This window comes from Diadema setosum, chromosome 13, assembly GCF_964275005.1.
Source record: "Diadema setosum chromosome 13, eeDiaSeto1, whole genome shotgun sequence".
NCBI lineage: Eukaryota > Metazoa > Echinodermata > Echinoidea > Diadematoida > Diadematidae > Diadema > Diadema setosum.
Window position 1 is genome coordinate 8,508,468 of NC_092697.1, and position 16,194 is coordinate 8,524,661.

The 16,194-nt window shown below is 40.6% G+C and overlaps 1 protein-coding gene across 1 annotated transcript in view; it reads left to right on the forward strand.

Moving 5' to 3' along the window:
* The first annotated feature begins 3,628 nt into the window (after positions 1-3,628).
* Positions 3,629-16,194, forward strand: part of LOC140236873 (uncharacterized) — a 28,586-nt gene continuing 16,020 nt past the window's right edge. Inside the window, exons 1-19 of the mRNA XM_072316815.1 lie at positions 3,629-3,717; positions 5,388-5,438; positions 6,539-7,089; positions 7,266-7,476; positions 8,191-8,470; positions 8,716-8,983; positions 9,131-9,235; positions 9,378-9,763; positions 9,984-10,224; positions 10,564-10,824; positions 11,008-11,211; positions 11,447-11,649; positions 11,925-12,329; positions 12,515-12,675; positions 12,940-13,291; positions 13,586-13,823; positions 14,061-14,280; positions 14,799-15,043; positions 15,619-15,913. Of these exons, the coding sequence (XP_072172916.1) occupies positions 3,660-3,717; positions 5,388-5,438; positions 6,539-7,089; positions 7,266-7,476; positions 8,191-8,470; positions 8,716-8,983; positions 9,131-9,235; positions 9,378-9,763; positions 9,984-10,224; positions 10,564-10,824; positions 11,008-11,211; positions 11,447-11,649; positions 11,925-12,329; positions 12,515-12,675; positions 12,940-13,291; positions 13,586-13,823; positions 14,061-14,280; positions 14,799-15,043; positions 15,619-15,913 (4,735 nt within the window). The 5' untranslated portion in view covers positions 3,629-3,659. The remainder of the gene's footprint in view (positions 3,718-5,387; positions 5,439-6,538; positions 7,090-7,265; positions 7,477-8,190; positions 8,471-8,715; positions 8,984-9,130; positions 9,236-9,377; positions 9,764-9,983; positions 10,225-10,563; positions 10,825-11,007; positions 11,212-11,446; positions 11,650-11,924; positions 12,330-12,514; positions 12,676-12,939; positions 13,292-13,585; positions 13,824-14,060; positions 14,281-14,798; positions 15,044-15,618; positions 15,914-16,194) is intronic.

Below are 16,194 nucleotides of genomic sequence, written 5' to 3' on the forward strand. Positions count from 1 at the left end.
TTTTACTTTAACATTTTCTCGTCATCTACGTGCTTTACAAACTCTGCTGACGAGGAAAGTGACAAAAAGGTACCAAGCGAGTGTATACCTATATCGTGATCGCGCAGGATTTTGAGAGAAATCAAACAAGCTTTAGATGCCAATTCACAATGAGATAAATCGTTGTGTTGTTTCTTGCGTCAGGTGTTACGTACTATCAAACAAACATCTAATGTCAGCGATCCTCACAAGATGGAAGCAATGTGAGACACTTCACTCGAACCCACTGCTCAATCATTAATTAATTCATTCATTCATTCATCTATTCATTCTTTCATTCATTATTTTGTCCATTCTATTCATTCATTCATAAATTTATTCATTCATCCATCTATTCATTCATTCATTCATTCATTCATTCATTCATTCATTCATTCATTCATAAATTCATAAATTCATTCCTCTATTCATTCATTCATCTATTTATTCATTCATTCATTCATTCATTATTTTGTCCATTCTATTCATTCATTCCTTTCATGCATTCATTCCATCCATCTATTCATTCATTCCTTCACTCGTTAATTTTCCATCTCCAACAAAAATATTTCGACAAATGGCAGCTCGTAGTTTCGTACAAACTTTGACATAACAATTTTCATAACCTCCCTAACCCACATAGATAATTTAACAATCTACCCCTTTTTGGGGGTGGGGGGTGGGGAATGTGCATGATAAAGTGGAGATAAAAGAAGATTAGTGGTCATTGCTACATATGGCTTCCCGTTTAAACAGTTATCATTGCTAATCCATTGCACAACTCCAGGAAAATATGCCATAGATTAATCTTTTAAATTAGAATGGGTGAATATTTTGCGCAAGACATGGGAGACTTTCGTGTGTGGAATGCTTTCATCGCCTCATAACATATACATTTTCATGATTGTCACCGGTGACACAGTTTTATGATCGTGTTTAAATCCTGGAGATTCTTATTTCATAACTTATTGCTGGTCAGGTGTCCCTTGAATTTTTTTAAATTCAAAATTGCCCTTGCTCTGCAGGTGGCTTCACCGTATTTAAAGGAGAACTGATAAATCATTGTAAGACTGACTTTATTTTTAACATTGTGTCGTCTGCAAGTCAATCTATTTGCGAGCTTTGTACTTTGTTAAGGTTTCTCTTTAAAATGTTTTAAAGATGAAATGATTTGAGAAAGCAGAAGGATCAAGAGGAAGGGTTTGAAAGAGGAAAAAGTTTGAATTTGAATTTGAATTTGAATTTGAATTTGAATTTGAATTTGAATTTGAATTTGAATTTGAAGGGTGATGGGCGGGGAAGAAGAAAGATTAGATTATACAGGCCAAAAAAAACAAACAAATATGAGATAACGAGTCGAAAACGAATACACGCCACCATTCATATTGATTGAAATCAATTTTGAAGCTGTTTGTATGATTCAATGCCGATTTTGGTGTTTCGTCTCACATAACAACATTTTTCTGTAACTGTTGCCTGTTAGCGTATATTACCAAATGTATTGCTTTCAAAAGCCTGTTTATAACGCTAAGTTTTAATTGAGGTGAAACATGCACACTCTGAAATGCACAGCGGTTATACGTGAATAGCTGTTCTCACCTCATCACGGTGTCTTATACCAGTATCATATAAATGTAATGTTTTGTATACTACAGCAATTATATCTAATTCCTCGCAGTCTTAAAGTACTCTTAATCACATTTTGATGAGAGCCCTCTTGATTTGTCATAGTGGTTTAATTTGTACGGGATGCTGAAACTGAAAGCATGAATTTTTAAACTTTTTTAATCAACCTCAGAGAGTATATTGTACATGAACTGTAACAAGTGATGCTATATAATATATATGCGTCTATCTTTTAACGTTTATGATGGCGGAATGATGTCGCATTTTCATTCTTTTCTTGTCTGTACTATCATAAACGATATTCTGCAGAGTGTTTTGCTAATCACGTGTGATCATTCTTTTTTTCGTTGCTGTTTTGCTTACCCCATACTTATGCATTTTGTTAGATAGATTGACATGATTTTCTCAGATTGTATATGTATTCATATCTCATTTTCCCTTCATGGAGGATTCTCTTCAGTCTTTGTTTAATCATCACTGCATCTCATGCTTACTCATATTTTTTTCTCTTTCGCTTATGTCACAATAATGCATCGATTCGAACTCTTTATTGTGCATACCTGCATTGGGATGAGTGATATTGGAACCTTCTTGCTATGATTTGCAAGTAGGTTGCGTCTGCAAAACCATGCAATAAGTTTATGTAACATAATATATGATACGCTTGTGAGAAACATAACCTTTCTTTTCACGCAGGAATACGATAAGAATCATAATATAGTCCCTGCCTGTGATTGAATGAAATGATTAAGCACTACAGCAACACTACTTACGCGGGTGTGTGTATTTTGGAAATTACTTTTTGAACATGCTGTAAATGACTCCTTCGAAATATTGTCCCTTTTATCGCTAAAAGGAGAAAGGAAAGTCAGTCCGAAACTATCTGCTGGAATTTGGCGTGTAGCGAAGAAAATTGATTTATTTCACGCGTTACCTGCGCTCTAAGTAGACAAGCAAAATGTTAGATCTGTATCTTCGAGAAGTTACCGGAACTTCAGGCCAAGTACGTACAGTCGGAACGTTTTATAGGAATGGAGGGAAATGTGTTCAGCTGTGTAAATCACATCCCGTACCTGAATGATATGTGAAAGACAGATCTCATAATAACTTCGGATCTTTGATTGAAATGAACCGCTGTAAATATCCTTGGCTTGCGTCACATGTCGACATGACCTTCGCATTATCGCGGAGAGAGCAGAGTTGCGCCCTTTATTCTCATTTTACTGCTATTGTGAAAGCGAGGGAGCAAAAACGTTTTTCAGCGACTAGGTGTTAATGTGTGCAAAGAGCGATTTGATCATAATAGCCTCCTTCACAAGCTTTTCTGCTCGGTAGTTCCGAGATTATCCCTTTTACGAAATTTGTGAGTGCTAAAGACCTCCCAAACCATGAGAAACAAACAGTAAGTATTATGTATTTTGTCAACATGGACAGATACGTTGAACATAATCCACCCTGCAGAAAAAGCGCAAAATTATATATGATAGGTACATGCATATCAACATGATGATTTCGGAAATTTTATACTTTTGCGAGTGTGTGCAATCTTGATAGCCTTGCCCAAGACTAGTCAAATTCTCTCTTGAAGTAGCCAACCACGATTTCTTTGTAGTGAACAGCGGGAGCCCTCGATGGCGACAGGCTGCACATTGGTTAAAAAAGTTGATACAAATTTACATACAACGGCAGTAGTCTACCAATGAGAGAGCGCTGAACCGTACAAGGCTCATTATGTATTCAGTGGGCGTCTTTTTTGCGCGCGAGTGGGGAAACCCTGGATGGGCTGTAGCAACGCAGGAACAGCGAGAGAGAGAGAGAGAGGGGGGGGGGGGGCTTGAATAAAGAACAACATAACAAAACTTATTACACTGAGCATGCGCACTGTCAACTGCTTTCAGCTCCGACCGTGCATGTGTTGCAAGAGAGGGAGATCAGGTCCAATATAAGCTCGCTGTTTCTCACCTTCCATTCCATTACCCCACGAATCTCTGGTAGGCGAGGATAATACCTTCATCATGAAGGCGGTCTTTGTACTACTGGTCGGCCTGCTTCTGGCCTCGGCAGTTGTCGGAGGTGAGATGAACATCTCGTATTGCATGACTTTTTTCCCCCTCAATTTTTTGCAGATGGCAAGCGTCGCAAGATGAACTTGGACCATTCTACATCGTATACAGCTTCATCCACCACAAACTTGGAGACGATATATTGCCTCTCTGGAGCAGACCATCTATCGGGGAGATGGAAGATCAGGACGGAGAAATGCTCCGCTGTTCAGCTGATTCTGTAAACATGACGCTATTTCTCCATGCTCTGTCGCGGTCGGACAGGGCCTTTTACCTTCGTCAAGCTCGCTCGCTGAACTTGAATAATGTTTGCCGCGATGTGCTTGTTTACTCGGCCATTTCATGTGTACATTACCTGCTCAACGTTTACTTCTACGACGGATAATTTTTTTTTCCATTCGAGCACTCATGTCATGGACATTCAAATCAGTTGTTAATAGTCTTGATTGTTGTTGCTGCTTTATTTTTCGCAATTGCCGAATGATGGTCATGCCAGAAAGAATGTACTCCAAAATTACTGCACATTGTGTCGGGCCAGAGGCATATCGGAGGCTTGTGGCTTATCATTCCTCAAATACATTGTAGATAAGTTGTGGTGAAGACATAATCAATGTTGCGTGATGTTTAATCGTGTAGTTATCAGTGTTCAGGTGCAATGTGTAGATGATAATGTTGTCAAATTATTGCGTCCGTCGTATTTGAAGGGTGATAGAGTCTACAAAATGTTTCCTCCGAACTGATTAGTGGCCAACTTCCCACGTCTATCCTGTTATTGATTATTCTTATAATAGACAAGTAATGGTGTTCTCCCTGTACTACCTGTAATGTATGTGAGTGAATACCTGATGCGAAGATTATTGCATTGAGCGTGCATTTATACTCCATATCTCAGAAGTTCCTTGCATTTTACATAGCAAGATTGGGGACTTTGTTAACAACACCCTCTTTTCATACTGAGTTGTGAAGCAACGTCAGATGCTTTTCGTAAATTCTGGTTGAAGGGATTGATTTTATTGCGTCTTCAATGGGCTCCCTCGCTATTAAAAAAAAAAAGTCAGTTCGTAGAATCGTGAAGGCAAAGTCGAGCTTCAACGTTTTCATGACAGGCTCCAAAATTTCGAAGGCTGATGGCTAACATTATGCATGCATGAGTTACAAGGCCCGGGTCGTCGAACCAATCAAAACTTTAGTCATGGTTTCGAGCCTGGCTTTGAGTGGGCGAGTTTATTGTATGCAAATCATCGGAGGTGGGCGGAGCTTACTCCCCCTGACGAACTTGTTTACCGACCATTGAGCTATCAGTCTGCGGTGTTTACATGCTCTTGTCGTTTTTTCCCTCTCATGAATGGCGAGCTATCAGCTGATTGTGCGATAATAAAGAAAGAGAGAGAGAGAGATAGAGAGAGATAGGCCCTGTAAGTGACTTTCAGAAACATACGACTTAGTAGATTTCCTCGTTCCGAGGTGCGTCCTCTTGTGTCTAACTTTCTGTATTTCTTCCTCCTCAAGGGGGGGGGGGGGGGATGATGATAGGGCTAGGAGGACTAGGGCGGGGGTGAGGGGACGCGACGAATGGAGGTGACAATTAAGCACAGTTGTGAGTTAATAAGTATGTATTTGTCAAATCATATTTCATTGTGGATTTTTTTTTCAACTGTTTCTCATTATTCCTTTCTTCAGGTCCTATTTTTGGATCAAGACAACTTGGCGAAGAGGTCGAAGAATGCTCAGGTAAGCACAAACCCTTTCTACTACATCTTTTCCCCTGATATCACGTTCACGTACACAGACACAAACACACACGTAGTCACTTGTACTACCAATGTCCTCGTCGTTATTTGAATACTGCTCCTTTTGTATTTCTTCCTCTCTCCGTCATTATCACATTTGATTTTTGGATGATTTTGTTTCTCTCATGATATTTTTGTAAGTGTTTACAAACTTAACGGTATTTTATGAATGCACTTTTTATGGGGGTGATGTTCATAATTTGCAGTGCGATCCGATTTTTTTTTTTGAATCTTTGGTTTTACTTCTAATCTCAATCAGCTTTAATCTAATCTCAATCAGCTTTAATTAGCAAGGTGTTGTTAAATAGAACAAGAGTGGGGCGATCTGTCCCTTCTATAATCTTGTTACAGCTATTTCGCTTTTAGCACTTGAGTTTGTTTCTCTTTCATTCTTATTTATCTGTCCCTTTTACTTCGCTTAACATGAACATGACATCAGTTTTTCATTTGATTTTTTATCTTCCCTTCCCGTAATGATTTAGAGTTTCGAAGTATCATTCCTTTGATTCATGCAATTTCGCATCGTACCTCACGAATAGTAATGTCTAACATTCTCTTCTCATATCAGTCTATTCTGGTGATACATTACATCATCTCTTTACAAACTGCGTCAATATAGTTTTTTGTTTTTTAAATTCAAGCGTGTTATCATATCTGTGGTCAAGAGTATAGTTGTTGCTCCCGACTCAAGCAATACAAATAGGGGTGACCGTTTTGAATAAGAAAGGAATGATGGCAGGGAGGATTTTATTTTTTTACATTGTATCCTCATGTATATATTTTGTGCCTTCATGTTAGTGAAAACATTATTGTGTGTGTGTAGTTTTATCCTGCTTATCATGTTCTGTCTTATCCGTCCTTCCTTCTGCTGTACAGTTAATGCTCCGTTCAGTCTGTCAAGTAGTGCATGTAGTGACTGATATCAATTTCCGTGTACATTCAGCTAGTGATCTGAGATAATCTTTCTGTCATATAATAATGTACGTCTAATAAAATGCCGACATCATGCTCATTCGCCGCATGGCATTATAATTTTTGCAGAGCTGACACGATTCAAGGAAGGATTCGTGTACAACTTCACCTATGAAGCCCTGACTGAGTCAGGCATTAAAGGCGCCGGACCCGGATCGATGATGAAAATGACCTGTGACGTGCTAGTGCTCGCCCCGGAACGATGCAGGAACGTCCTCAAAACTGTCAACTGCCGTCTGTACGAGGACGTCTTGGGGAGGCAGATTCAACCTGAGTTCGAATCGGAGATGAGCGCCTTCGACCTTGTCTTCCGCACCAAGAATGGGCGGATCGTCGAGGTTCTGGCCCACCCGGACGAACCCGTGCACATTCTGAACGTTAAGCGTGCTATCCTCACCTACCTGCAGCTGGACATGAAAGCCGACGACGTCGACCGAATAACCATCGATGAGGTGACCGTCCACGGAAACTGCAGCAACGAGATGACCGTCACTTTCCGGGACAACAAGGAGCGGCCTCGTCGGGTCGAGGTCGTCACCGACCTCAACTCATGTGAACTCAGGAAGCGTCCCGAGAACATGACAAGGTGGCAGAGCTTCACTGATGTTATCTTTAACACCGTAAGTATAGTTATCTTTTCAGAATATTTCTGTTCACCGCAATGAAATCGTCATAATGTCACAGAATCTGTGTGTCTTTGCGCTGATCATGATGAAATCAAAAAGTAACCGTTGCTTGAGGGTAACTTTTCTTCTCCTTTGTTATGTTCTGGTTTATTTTTCTGCCTCTATTTCAGACTGTGGTCGACAAGTTCATCAACTCGTCCAAGATGTGCACCTACGAGCTCAAGGGAACCAGCGGAGAGATCAAGTCCATCAAGTGCTCAGAAATCCATTCCTTCTGGCCGCTGAACTTCAACAGCGAAAGTGGTGTGCGTACATCCGTCCAAACATCTCTTTTTGCCCAGTTGCCGGAGAAGCTGAACTCACTCTGGGTTGACCCAGCAAGTAAGTTTTTCATTGCATGCTGCCTACCTGTTCCTTGACTTATTCGAATTGGACCATCGGAATCGTTTCCATTAATTTTACAATACTGACCTTCAATTAAAAAAAAAACAGACGAACAAAACGAAACAAGCAAAATAAAAAGCATTTGTATTTATGAAAAATCCTTTGATGGATTGAATTCTCATAACATTCGAAGGATGAAAAATATGATTTTTTTTTCTGGTTTATACTGCGATATTATCAATTGTTGAAAGGTCTTTTCATATATTACATTTTAAGTGTAAAACTGTGCATTGTGAATGATGGGTCTAAATGTTCTTCAGTTGGTGTTAAAAAAAAACCCGTGAAGTTGATTTACGATTTTTTTTTTGTTGAAATTTATTACCTACCTGAACTTTCACAAGAATCTGTCAATAGCAGTATTGGCCTTAGTCAGTGTACTTTACAAGTCTTGACTCTCTGAATTGATACCTTCTGTTTTAGTGTTTGAGTTGAGTTTATTTCATTTCACCACGGGTCACTCACTTCAGCCAATGGCTGTTCTTCTGTGAGTCCGTGTAGGTAGGTTTAGCAAACTGTGTATATTTGTTTTTAACTCAAGGACAGCATCGTTACACCAGTGCCAGTGTGAATGATGAATGCCAGTGTATATTTCTAGTGTTTCGGAACAGAACCATGATCATGACTGTCTTGTTCATTGAAATTTCTCTACAGACACGCGGTCAACCTGTCTCAGGTACGAGTACAACGCGAAGGAAGTTGGTGAGAAGCCAGATGACGTCACAGCCGATCAGGCCATTGACATTCTGAAGGCTCTAGTCAAGTCTTCCCGCGAGGAAGTCAGGATGGAGACTCCCCGACTCTTCGGCAGGTGGAGAGCTGCTCTGCAGGGCATGAAGAACGACACCATCCATGAGGTCTTTGATCGCGCCTACGACTGCAGCGCCTACTCTCAGACATGCCGCAATAACCCAGACAAGGCCAAGCTCGCAAGGTATGCTTACATAACATCACCTATGATTAATCTAAAAAAGCCTCTCCAACGCATGTCTTGTAATGCGAATTGCCTTGTGTTGAATGCGTAGGCCATACGTTTACTTGGGATTGAAAATAACAAGTGTCAATAACAAGTAACAAGTTGAATATAACGCTCTTTATTATAATGGTATTACATTATCTTTGTAACAGAGGTCTGAATGTACTGAAGTAAACTTCTCTTCTCATTTTGCTTCCATTAAGGGAGTACCTGCTGGACGGACTTCTTCCATGCACCACTATGCCCTGCTTCAGCGTCAAGAACTACGCCATTGCCAGGGGTATTGTTCCAAAGCCACTTGCAAATGCCTGGATGGTCACCATGGCATTCCAGAACTACCCAACCTTGGAGCTCATGAGCGAGATGCTGCGCATGGCCCAGATGGTTCCATCTCAGATTACCATCTTCCCACTCAGCATCATGGTCCACAACTACTGGGTGAACAACGAAGACATCCACACCAGCAACATGGTAAGGATGAAATCCAAATTATTCCAGCTTTATAACGTTTTCTCCTCGATATTGTTCTTATGGTCTGACGACGAATCAGCCACTGTGAGGATTTCAATCTCTTGATAACATGGATTTTGTTTGTTTTCTCCATTTCCGTTTGCACAGCTCCCGGAGCCCATGATGAAAACCATTTCGTACCTGAAGACTCTCATCCGCACTGACTGCAGCGTTCCCGTCGAAGATGAACGTCTTGCCATGATTGCACTGAAGGTAACTAGTCCGTTTTTTTCTCTGTGCATGTTTTTTCCAAGCTGTCGCTGGAAAAGTACCAATCGAATGCATTACTATCACATCAAGTGTGAAATATCTTCAACAGCATAATAACCTCTTCTTTCATGTGTAATTGCCACAGGCCATTGGAAACATTGGAGAGCCCGTCGAGCGCTTCGACCAGATCACTTTCGCCTACGCAGATAAGGTTTCACCTGCACTGATCAACTGTGCTAAGAACAAGGATATCCCCAGTGACATCTCCAAGGCTGCCATCCCATCAATGCGTCGCTTCGTCCTCGGTGACCAGCTTCGTCGCCAGGTCATAGAAGAGCTCTTCAAGGAAACATCTCTTCCTGTGCCCCACAGAATTGCTGCCTACCTCCTTGCCATGAAGGCCAACCCAAGCGTCTCCGAGCTGACTGGAATCTGGAATTTCCTGAAAACAGAGCCCGTTAGGCAGATGCAAGCTTTCTGCTTCTCTCATATCGAGAATGTGCTGGAGTCCAGCGAACCAACTCTTCAAGAGTAAGTGGTGAAAGCAACATATCTTTTACCAAACTAGGTAACATTTCAGCTAATATAAAAAAAAAAAGTAAACACATTGCGGGAAATGTAGAACTTATTCACATTGAAACGCTTACAAAAGAAATTAAAGAGGCAATCGTTGCTCAATTATTACTCGTTAAAGTTTCCTGACAATCAACATTGTTCTAAATTTTAGCATGTTCTTTTGAAATGTCTCCAGGATGAAGATCAACCTGAGGGAAGCCATGGGTGACGACGAACTCCCAGCTTACCCCAAGGACTTCCGCAAGTTTTCCCGCTACTTTGAGCTTTCGAAGAACCTGACTGAGCCCTGGAGAAACAACACTGTAGGCGTCCAGTTTGAGAGTGACCTCATCTACAAGCCGGAAAGCTATCTCCCTCAGGAGGTTATGTTCCACTACGTTCTGAATGCTTTCGGCAAGAGCTGGGATCTGTTTGAGGTAAGAATATGTCACATGTGCGTATAAGTGTCATTTGTGTGTTTATATGTATGTATATATATATATATATATATGTGTATATATATTATATATATATATATTTACGTGTATATTGAAATCAAGTGACAGAGTAACAATAATCATGTTCATATGGATTTCTTCAGTGCCTGAAAGAGGTAGTGCGTTTCTTCTAAGACTGATATACATTAAGATGAAGAATACAAGCATTAAAGTTGAAGACATAGTTTAGCTGAAGGCAAGATTAAAATACGTATATATGACTCGACACCATCAAAGTCTAATCAAGAAATAACATTATTTCATTTGTTATACCAACAGACCGGATTTGAAATGAAGGGCTTCGAGCCAATCCTTGAATCTGTCTTCGGCCCTGAGGGAATCTTCCCAGAAATCAGCCTCCAGAACCTCTTCGAAAATCTTGATATGAACATCCTCGCTAAGGTTCGCGACTTTGCCGAAGCTGAGCTCGGAAACTGGATCGTGACAGAACCAGAGGTTGAAACTTTTAACAGCAAGATGTTCAACAAGAAGAACAAGTACGCCAAAAAGAGCAAGAGGGAGGCCATGGACAATCAGCGGGTAAAGATCTTAGCTCATTTGTTTGTTATGATAACTATCATAAAGTGCAAAAATTCAAGAAATGAGGCGACTGCTGCTACACGTTTTTCTTCTGTCGTTCACTGTATTTAACATGTTTTGTCTCGCTCATTCAGCAATATTCAGATACTGTTGTCATGTTTTATTTTATTGCATTTTTTGCAGCTGGTTGATATCATCCACGCAACGACAATGAGGAAACTAAATGAACTCCACGAGACAGTTGGCATGGAAACCTCTGCTACCGATGCTACAGTTTTCCTCCGTCTCCTTGGAAACGAATTTGGCTTTGTAAGCGCAAGTGACGTCCTCTCAGTAATCCCTTACACCATGGGAATCTTTGAGGAATTTGTCAACAAGACCAAACAGGTAACTAACGCAAGATATTTCCTTACTGTTCCTCAAGGTAAAACTGTTAAAACTGCTAGCATTTCGTTTCAACTTGCATGAAAAAGTTATAATCAAGGTGTTGAAATAGGAACAAGTTATAATCAAGGTGTTCAGAACATGTTATTATCAAGATGTGAAAATCAGTGACTCCACTTATGAAGGATTGCTTTCGTGTTGCAAATGTAGTCATTAGCGCGTATCACTTTATCTTCAGATTCCTCAGCTCTTGTCGAATGGACTCAACCTGAACACCACGAGGTCTTTCGTTTTCATGGACAAGAGTTTCGTCCTGCCAACTGGTATTGGTATGCCTCTGAATTGCAGCATCAATGGCACAACTGTCGTGAGTCTTCGCGTGAGGAGCCAGTTCAGCATTAACCTACCCAAGATCATTGCCGCCGGCTACATTGCTCCGAGGTAAGTTAGAAAAAAAAAATGTTTCTAGATATGTGCATTTTGTTAGAGCACTAACAATCTACTATTTTTGCTGCCAATTTGCTGCCAATATTTTTGTATATACAGTATACGTGTGGATATAGTGTAATCATACCGTGGAAATCAAACCTGAAGAATATATATATATATATATATATGTTATATACACATATACGTTTGCAATAATGCATGCTTTGTATGTATCATTTTTATTATCTGGACATGACATGTATTTTCTTTTCATGTTGTCATTACAGTGGCGCTGTAGAGGTCCTGGCTACCATGGGAATTGATCTGCCGACCAAGGTGTTCACTGGAGTGATGGCCAACTCGACCATCTACCACTCCTCCAAGGTTGCAGGCAACGTCACCATCGACGGCACACACCTCCAGATCAACCTCAACAACACTGAGCAGCCAATGAACCTCTTCAACTACTCCACAACCTACAACCTTCTTAGGCCAAATGGCAACGTGGACTACATCCCCGGCGTTCTTCAAGATGCCGTGAGGAGCCAGAGGTGCACTAACATCAGCAACATCTTCGGTGTGGATCTTTGCATGTCATGGGCCTACCCCAACGCCAGCTACGTTCCGGAGGCTCCACGATTCCCATTTGCTGGACCAAACAGCTTCAACGTTACCTTGGTCAACACTGATAAGTACGTGAAAAATCTAGTTACCAGAAGAATGAATTATGATAACGATATTCAAAATCAGAATATACTTTGATAACACGTATACTTTTGTATGATTCAGATAATTCGAAACAAACATGAACCTTACATAGATATTTGACTTATGAAAATGTGGCTAACATATTTCGTATTTTTTTTTTTAAATGTAGGGCTCTGAAGGCGTTTACCTTCGACGCTCTGTACAGGCAAATCAAAGAGGGTGGTGCTCCGGCTTCAATCCCATTCACCTCCATCGGCAGGAAGGGCCCGCGAAAAACTGCACCTATCACCAAGCTGATTGACACCGTTCGCATTTCATTCTATGCACCAGGTAATGTGTTCATGGAATCACTTCCGTCTTTCTTTCCTGGATGTATGCAACACCACACTCATTCAACAGCTGAACTGACAAGAGAAAATTCCATATTTGTATGAAAGCGCCTAATATGCGCTTAATTGAATATAAAATTCCCCTTCCAGTGAAACGACCACAACATCGTGGGTACTGTAACTGTGTTCGCTTGAAACTTTTTTTTTTCAGCAAACAGTTAGTATGAAGTTGCAATGAGTCTTTGACATGTTCTAATGTATCCAGGTGAGGAGCTCACTCGCAACGTTACCTCTTTCCTGAGCATCGATAGGCTACGTAAGACAGCTCAGTGGACCTTCACCGTTCCAGAGGTCAAGAACTTCATCATGTTTGCCGGAATCCTGAACGAGACAACCGACGCTGCACCGGCATACCGCGCTGTCTTCAACGTGTCTGCAGCAGAGAACGCTGCATCCGTCGACTTCCTCGTGAGGAATGAGACGACGGTGGCCCAAAAGAACCTGACAGCCGTCTTCAACGCATCGATCAACAATCTGTACTGGGCTGCTGTTGGCCAGTTTATCAGGCAGTCAGCCAGTGGCAACTGGAACGCTCACCTCACAGAAACCTTCTACTGGTGAACACACTCTTTGATTTTCCTTTTGAAATGTTACAAATAAGTACTGTTGTAAAATAGTTTTGGCCAATGCTTGAAGAGCAATTCAAACTACTTTCAGTCAATCAACAACAGCATTATATTCCTTTGTAACTGTCAAACGAACCGTCCTTGCGTTTTCCTCTGTGAGTTATTAAAAAATAAGAGCTGTTGTGAAGTGAAATGTCTTTTTTTTTTCTTTAGGTAAGGGTGTCCAAAATGTCACGATGAGGGCAATTTTAAAGTAAGCTTTTTTTTTTCTCTCTCTCTATGTAGGGACAATGAGACGCCCCTGTACAGGCAGATTCTTTTCCCATGGACTGGTTACCAGATCAACCACGAGAAGTACCAGACATCCTCAATCTCGTTCATGAGGCGAGCCAACGGTCCAGTAGTTGACCGCAACATGCAGATCTCTGCTCTCAATTGGGCATTTGACTTCAACACTCGCCAGACTGTCACTGACACTCTGAAAGAACTCACCTTCCAAACTAGGATCGCCAATGCAACCTGGGTAAGCTGTTCAAAATGAGTGTTGTGTATTACCAGTGTAATCAGACAGGATTCCCACACGGAGTATTATAGTTCTCTTCTTCAATACGTGTTGGATGCTTGATATTCATGTTTGGCACTCCTAGACCAACCAATTAACTTGTTTTTTTTTCTTTCGGAGACATGCTAACAAATATTGAAATAATAACACCAAATTAATTGCTGCTTTTTTTCATGTTTATGCTTTGATTTCAATTAGGAATTCCCTCTTATGGATGCCAGTCTAAGGAATGTCACCACTGACTCGGGATACAACCTCGAAGCTGAGATCGGACGCAACACTCATCATGTCTTTGCCAAATATCATGTCACAAAGGAACAGCGTGTGACTCGCAGAAACTTCAGGACTGGCCTCAGGACTGATGTCTTCGTTGACAACCCAGATATGGCTATGTTCATGAACTCGCCCTACTTACTAAGTAAATGTAACATAAGCTTTATCGTGTTGTGTGTTTGTTTGTTTGTTTGTTTGTTTGTTGTTGTTGTTTGTTTGTTTGTTTGTTTGTTTGGTTTTTATTTGGGGGGGGTCATTCAAGAGGAACGTAATGGCTGATGGGTAAAACATCTCGTTCAGGAACGTATGGTATATGGATTTCAGAATAGATACCCTGTTCTGTGATTTAGATTCTTATCTACCAGAAAATAGTGTTCATCTCGTGAAGTATATTAAATTTGCTTTTTGTTTTCTTTACCTTGTTTTCAGAAGTGGAATCTAGTAAAATGATAGGTGTGTTTTGTATCTTAACAGTTACGCAGGAATTGATACATAGCTGCGAAATGTGCACATGAAATCTAGAAATTACAGTGATCGCCTGAAGTACCATAGCATACGTGCGTCTGAGTGCAAAAAGTGTGTTTATGTGTGTGAGTGTGCGTGCGAGCATGTACGCACTCAACCACATCTATGCTGACGCATTTTTTTAATGTCATTCCATAGAACTCTTCGGAGAGACTGCCCTCATCGACGAGCCAGTAGAAGTTGCAGGTGGTGTGAATTTCACAATCACCGATGAGTCAACTGATGCCAGAAGGCATTTGATCGAAGCCACAGTCTACATTCCAAACCCGAGGAGGCCAAGCAGCGACCTGACATACAACTTCAATCTTCGTACCGAGAATGCCAGTCTCCTCAAGAGAAAGGATTACTCTCTGGAGTTGTCGACTCCCATCCCACTCCTGAAGGTATGAATACTAGGAATTTTCTTTCTTTCATGTAAACATGAAAACAGAAGTGGCTTCGAATTTTTGGATGTGGGTATTTTAATTATGACTGGGATTTGTGTCAGTGTAAGATAAATTTTACCTCTCATAACCTTTCGAATAAAATCTGTACAGGAAGAAATTTACAATAGTGACATCGCGTTATTGATCTAGATTAGCCTCTTCATGTTCGGACCTTCACTCTTGGGTGAAAGGGCCAAATTATCACCCCAGCGATGCCAGATTCCAAGTAAACAGTCTATTCAAAGCAAAACACTGTTGTTATAACACTTATTCAGGGATGTAAGTATTGAACAGGATTCTAACGTGCGACCGTGCGGTCATTACGCTTTGAACCTTAATGTGGTTAAAGTTGACAATATAATGATGTATATATGTATGTATATATATATATATATATATATATATATACAAACAATGTATCGTATAATGTTGGTGGATGCCGGAGCGCACCATGATATATATATGTATATATATATATATATATATATATACACATATATATGTATATGTATTTATTGCTTTTCTTTATATAGATGACCAACATCAATCTCCTGCATCTGATGCTCGATTGCGAAACCGGTTCATCTTTGGTTGAGCACATGTACACCTTGCAAGACACACGCTACAACAAACCTCTGGCCACTGTCTCCAACACCTTCAATGCTGGGTGGAAGAAACCGACTGCGAGCTGGTACATGAGTGTCGACACCCCAAGTCTCACTTTCTACCAGAACTACACTGCGCTTTACTCACGTGAAAATGGCATCCAGTATTTCTACGAAACCAGCCAGGATAGCATGAGTGATCTTCTGGATTTTACTGAGATCAGTAAGTTCATGTAATCATATTCCTTATAGAAACAGAAAAGCGAAATATTACATGGAAGCTTCAAATACATATTGTGAAAAATATGTTCACATTCCTAGAATACTGATAAATTCAGCAATGATTCTTTCAAGTCATTAGCTGTTATTTCTTCTCAACGCACCTTTCGTCGATTTTGGTTTTCGCATCGAAATTGTCACGCATCATTCTGTAACGGTGTAGACTAAAGGAGAGTTAAGTGCTAGGCATGAACCAATTATTCATAATGACCACAGTATATCAGC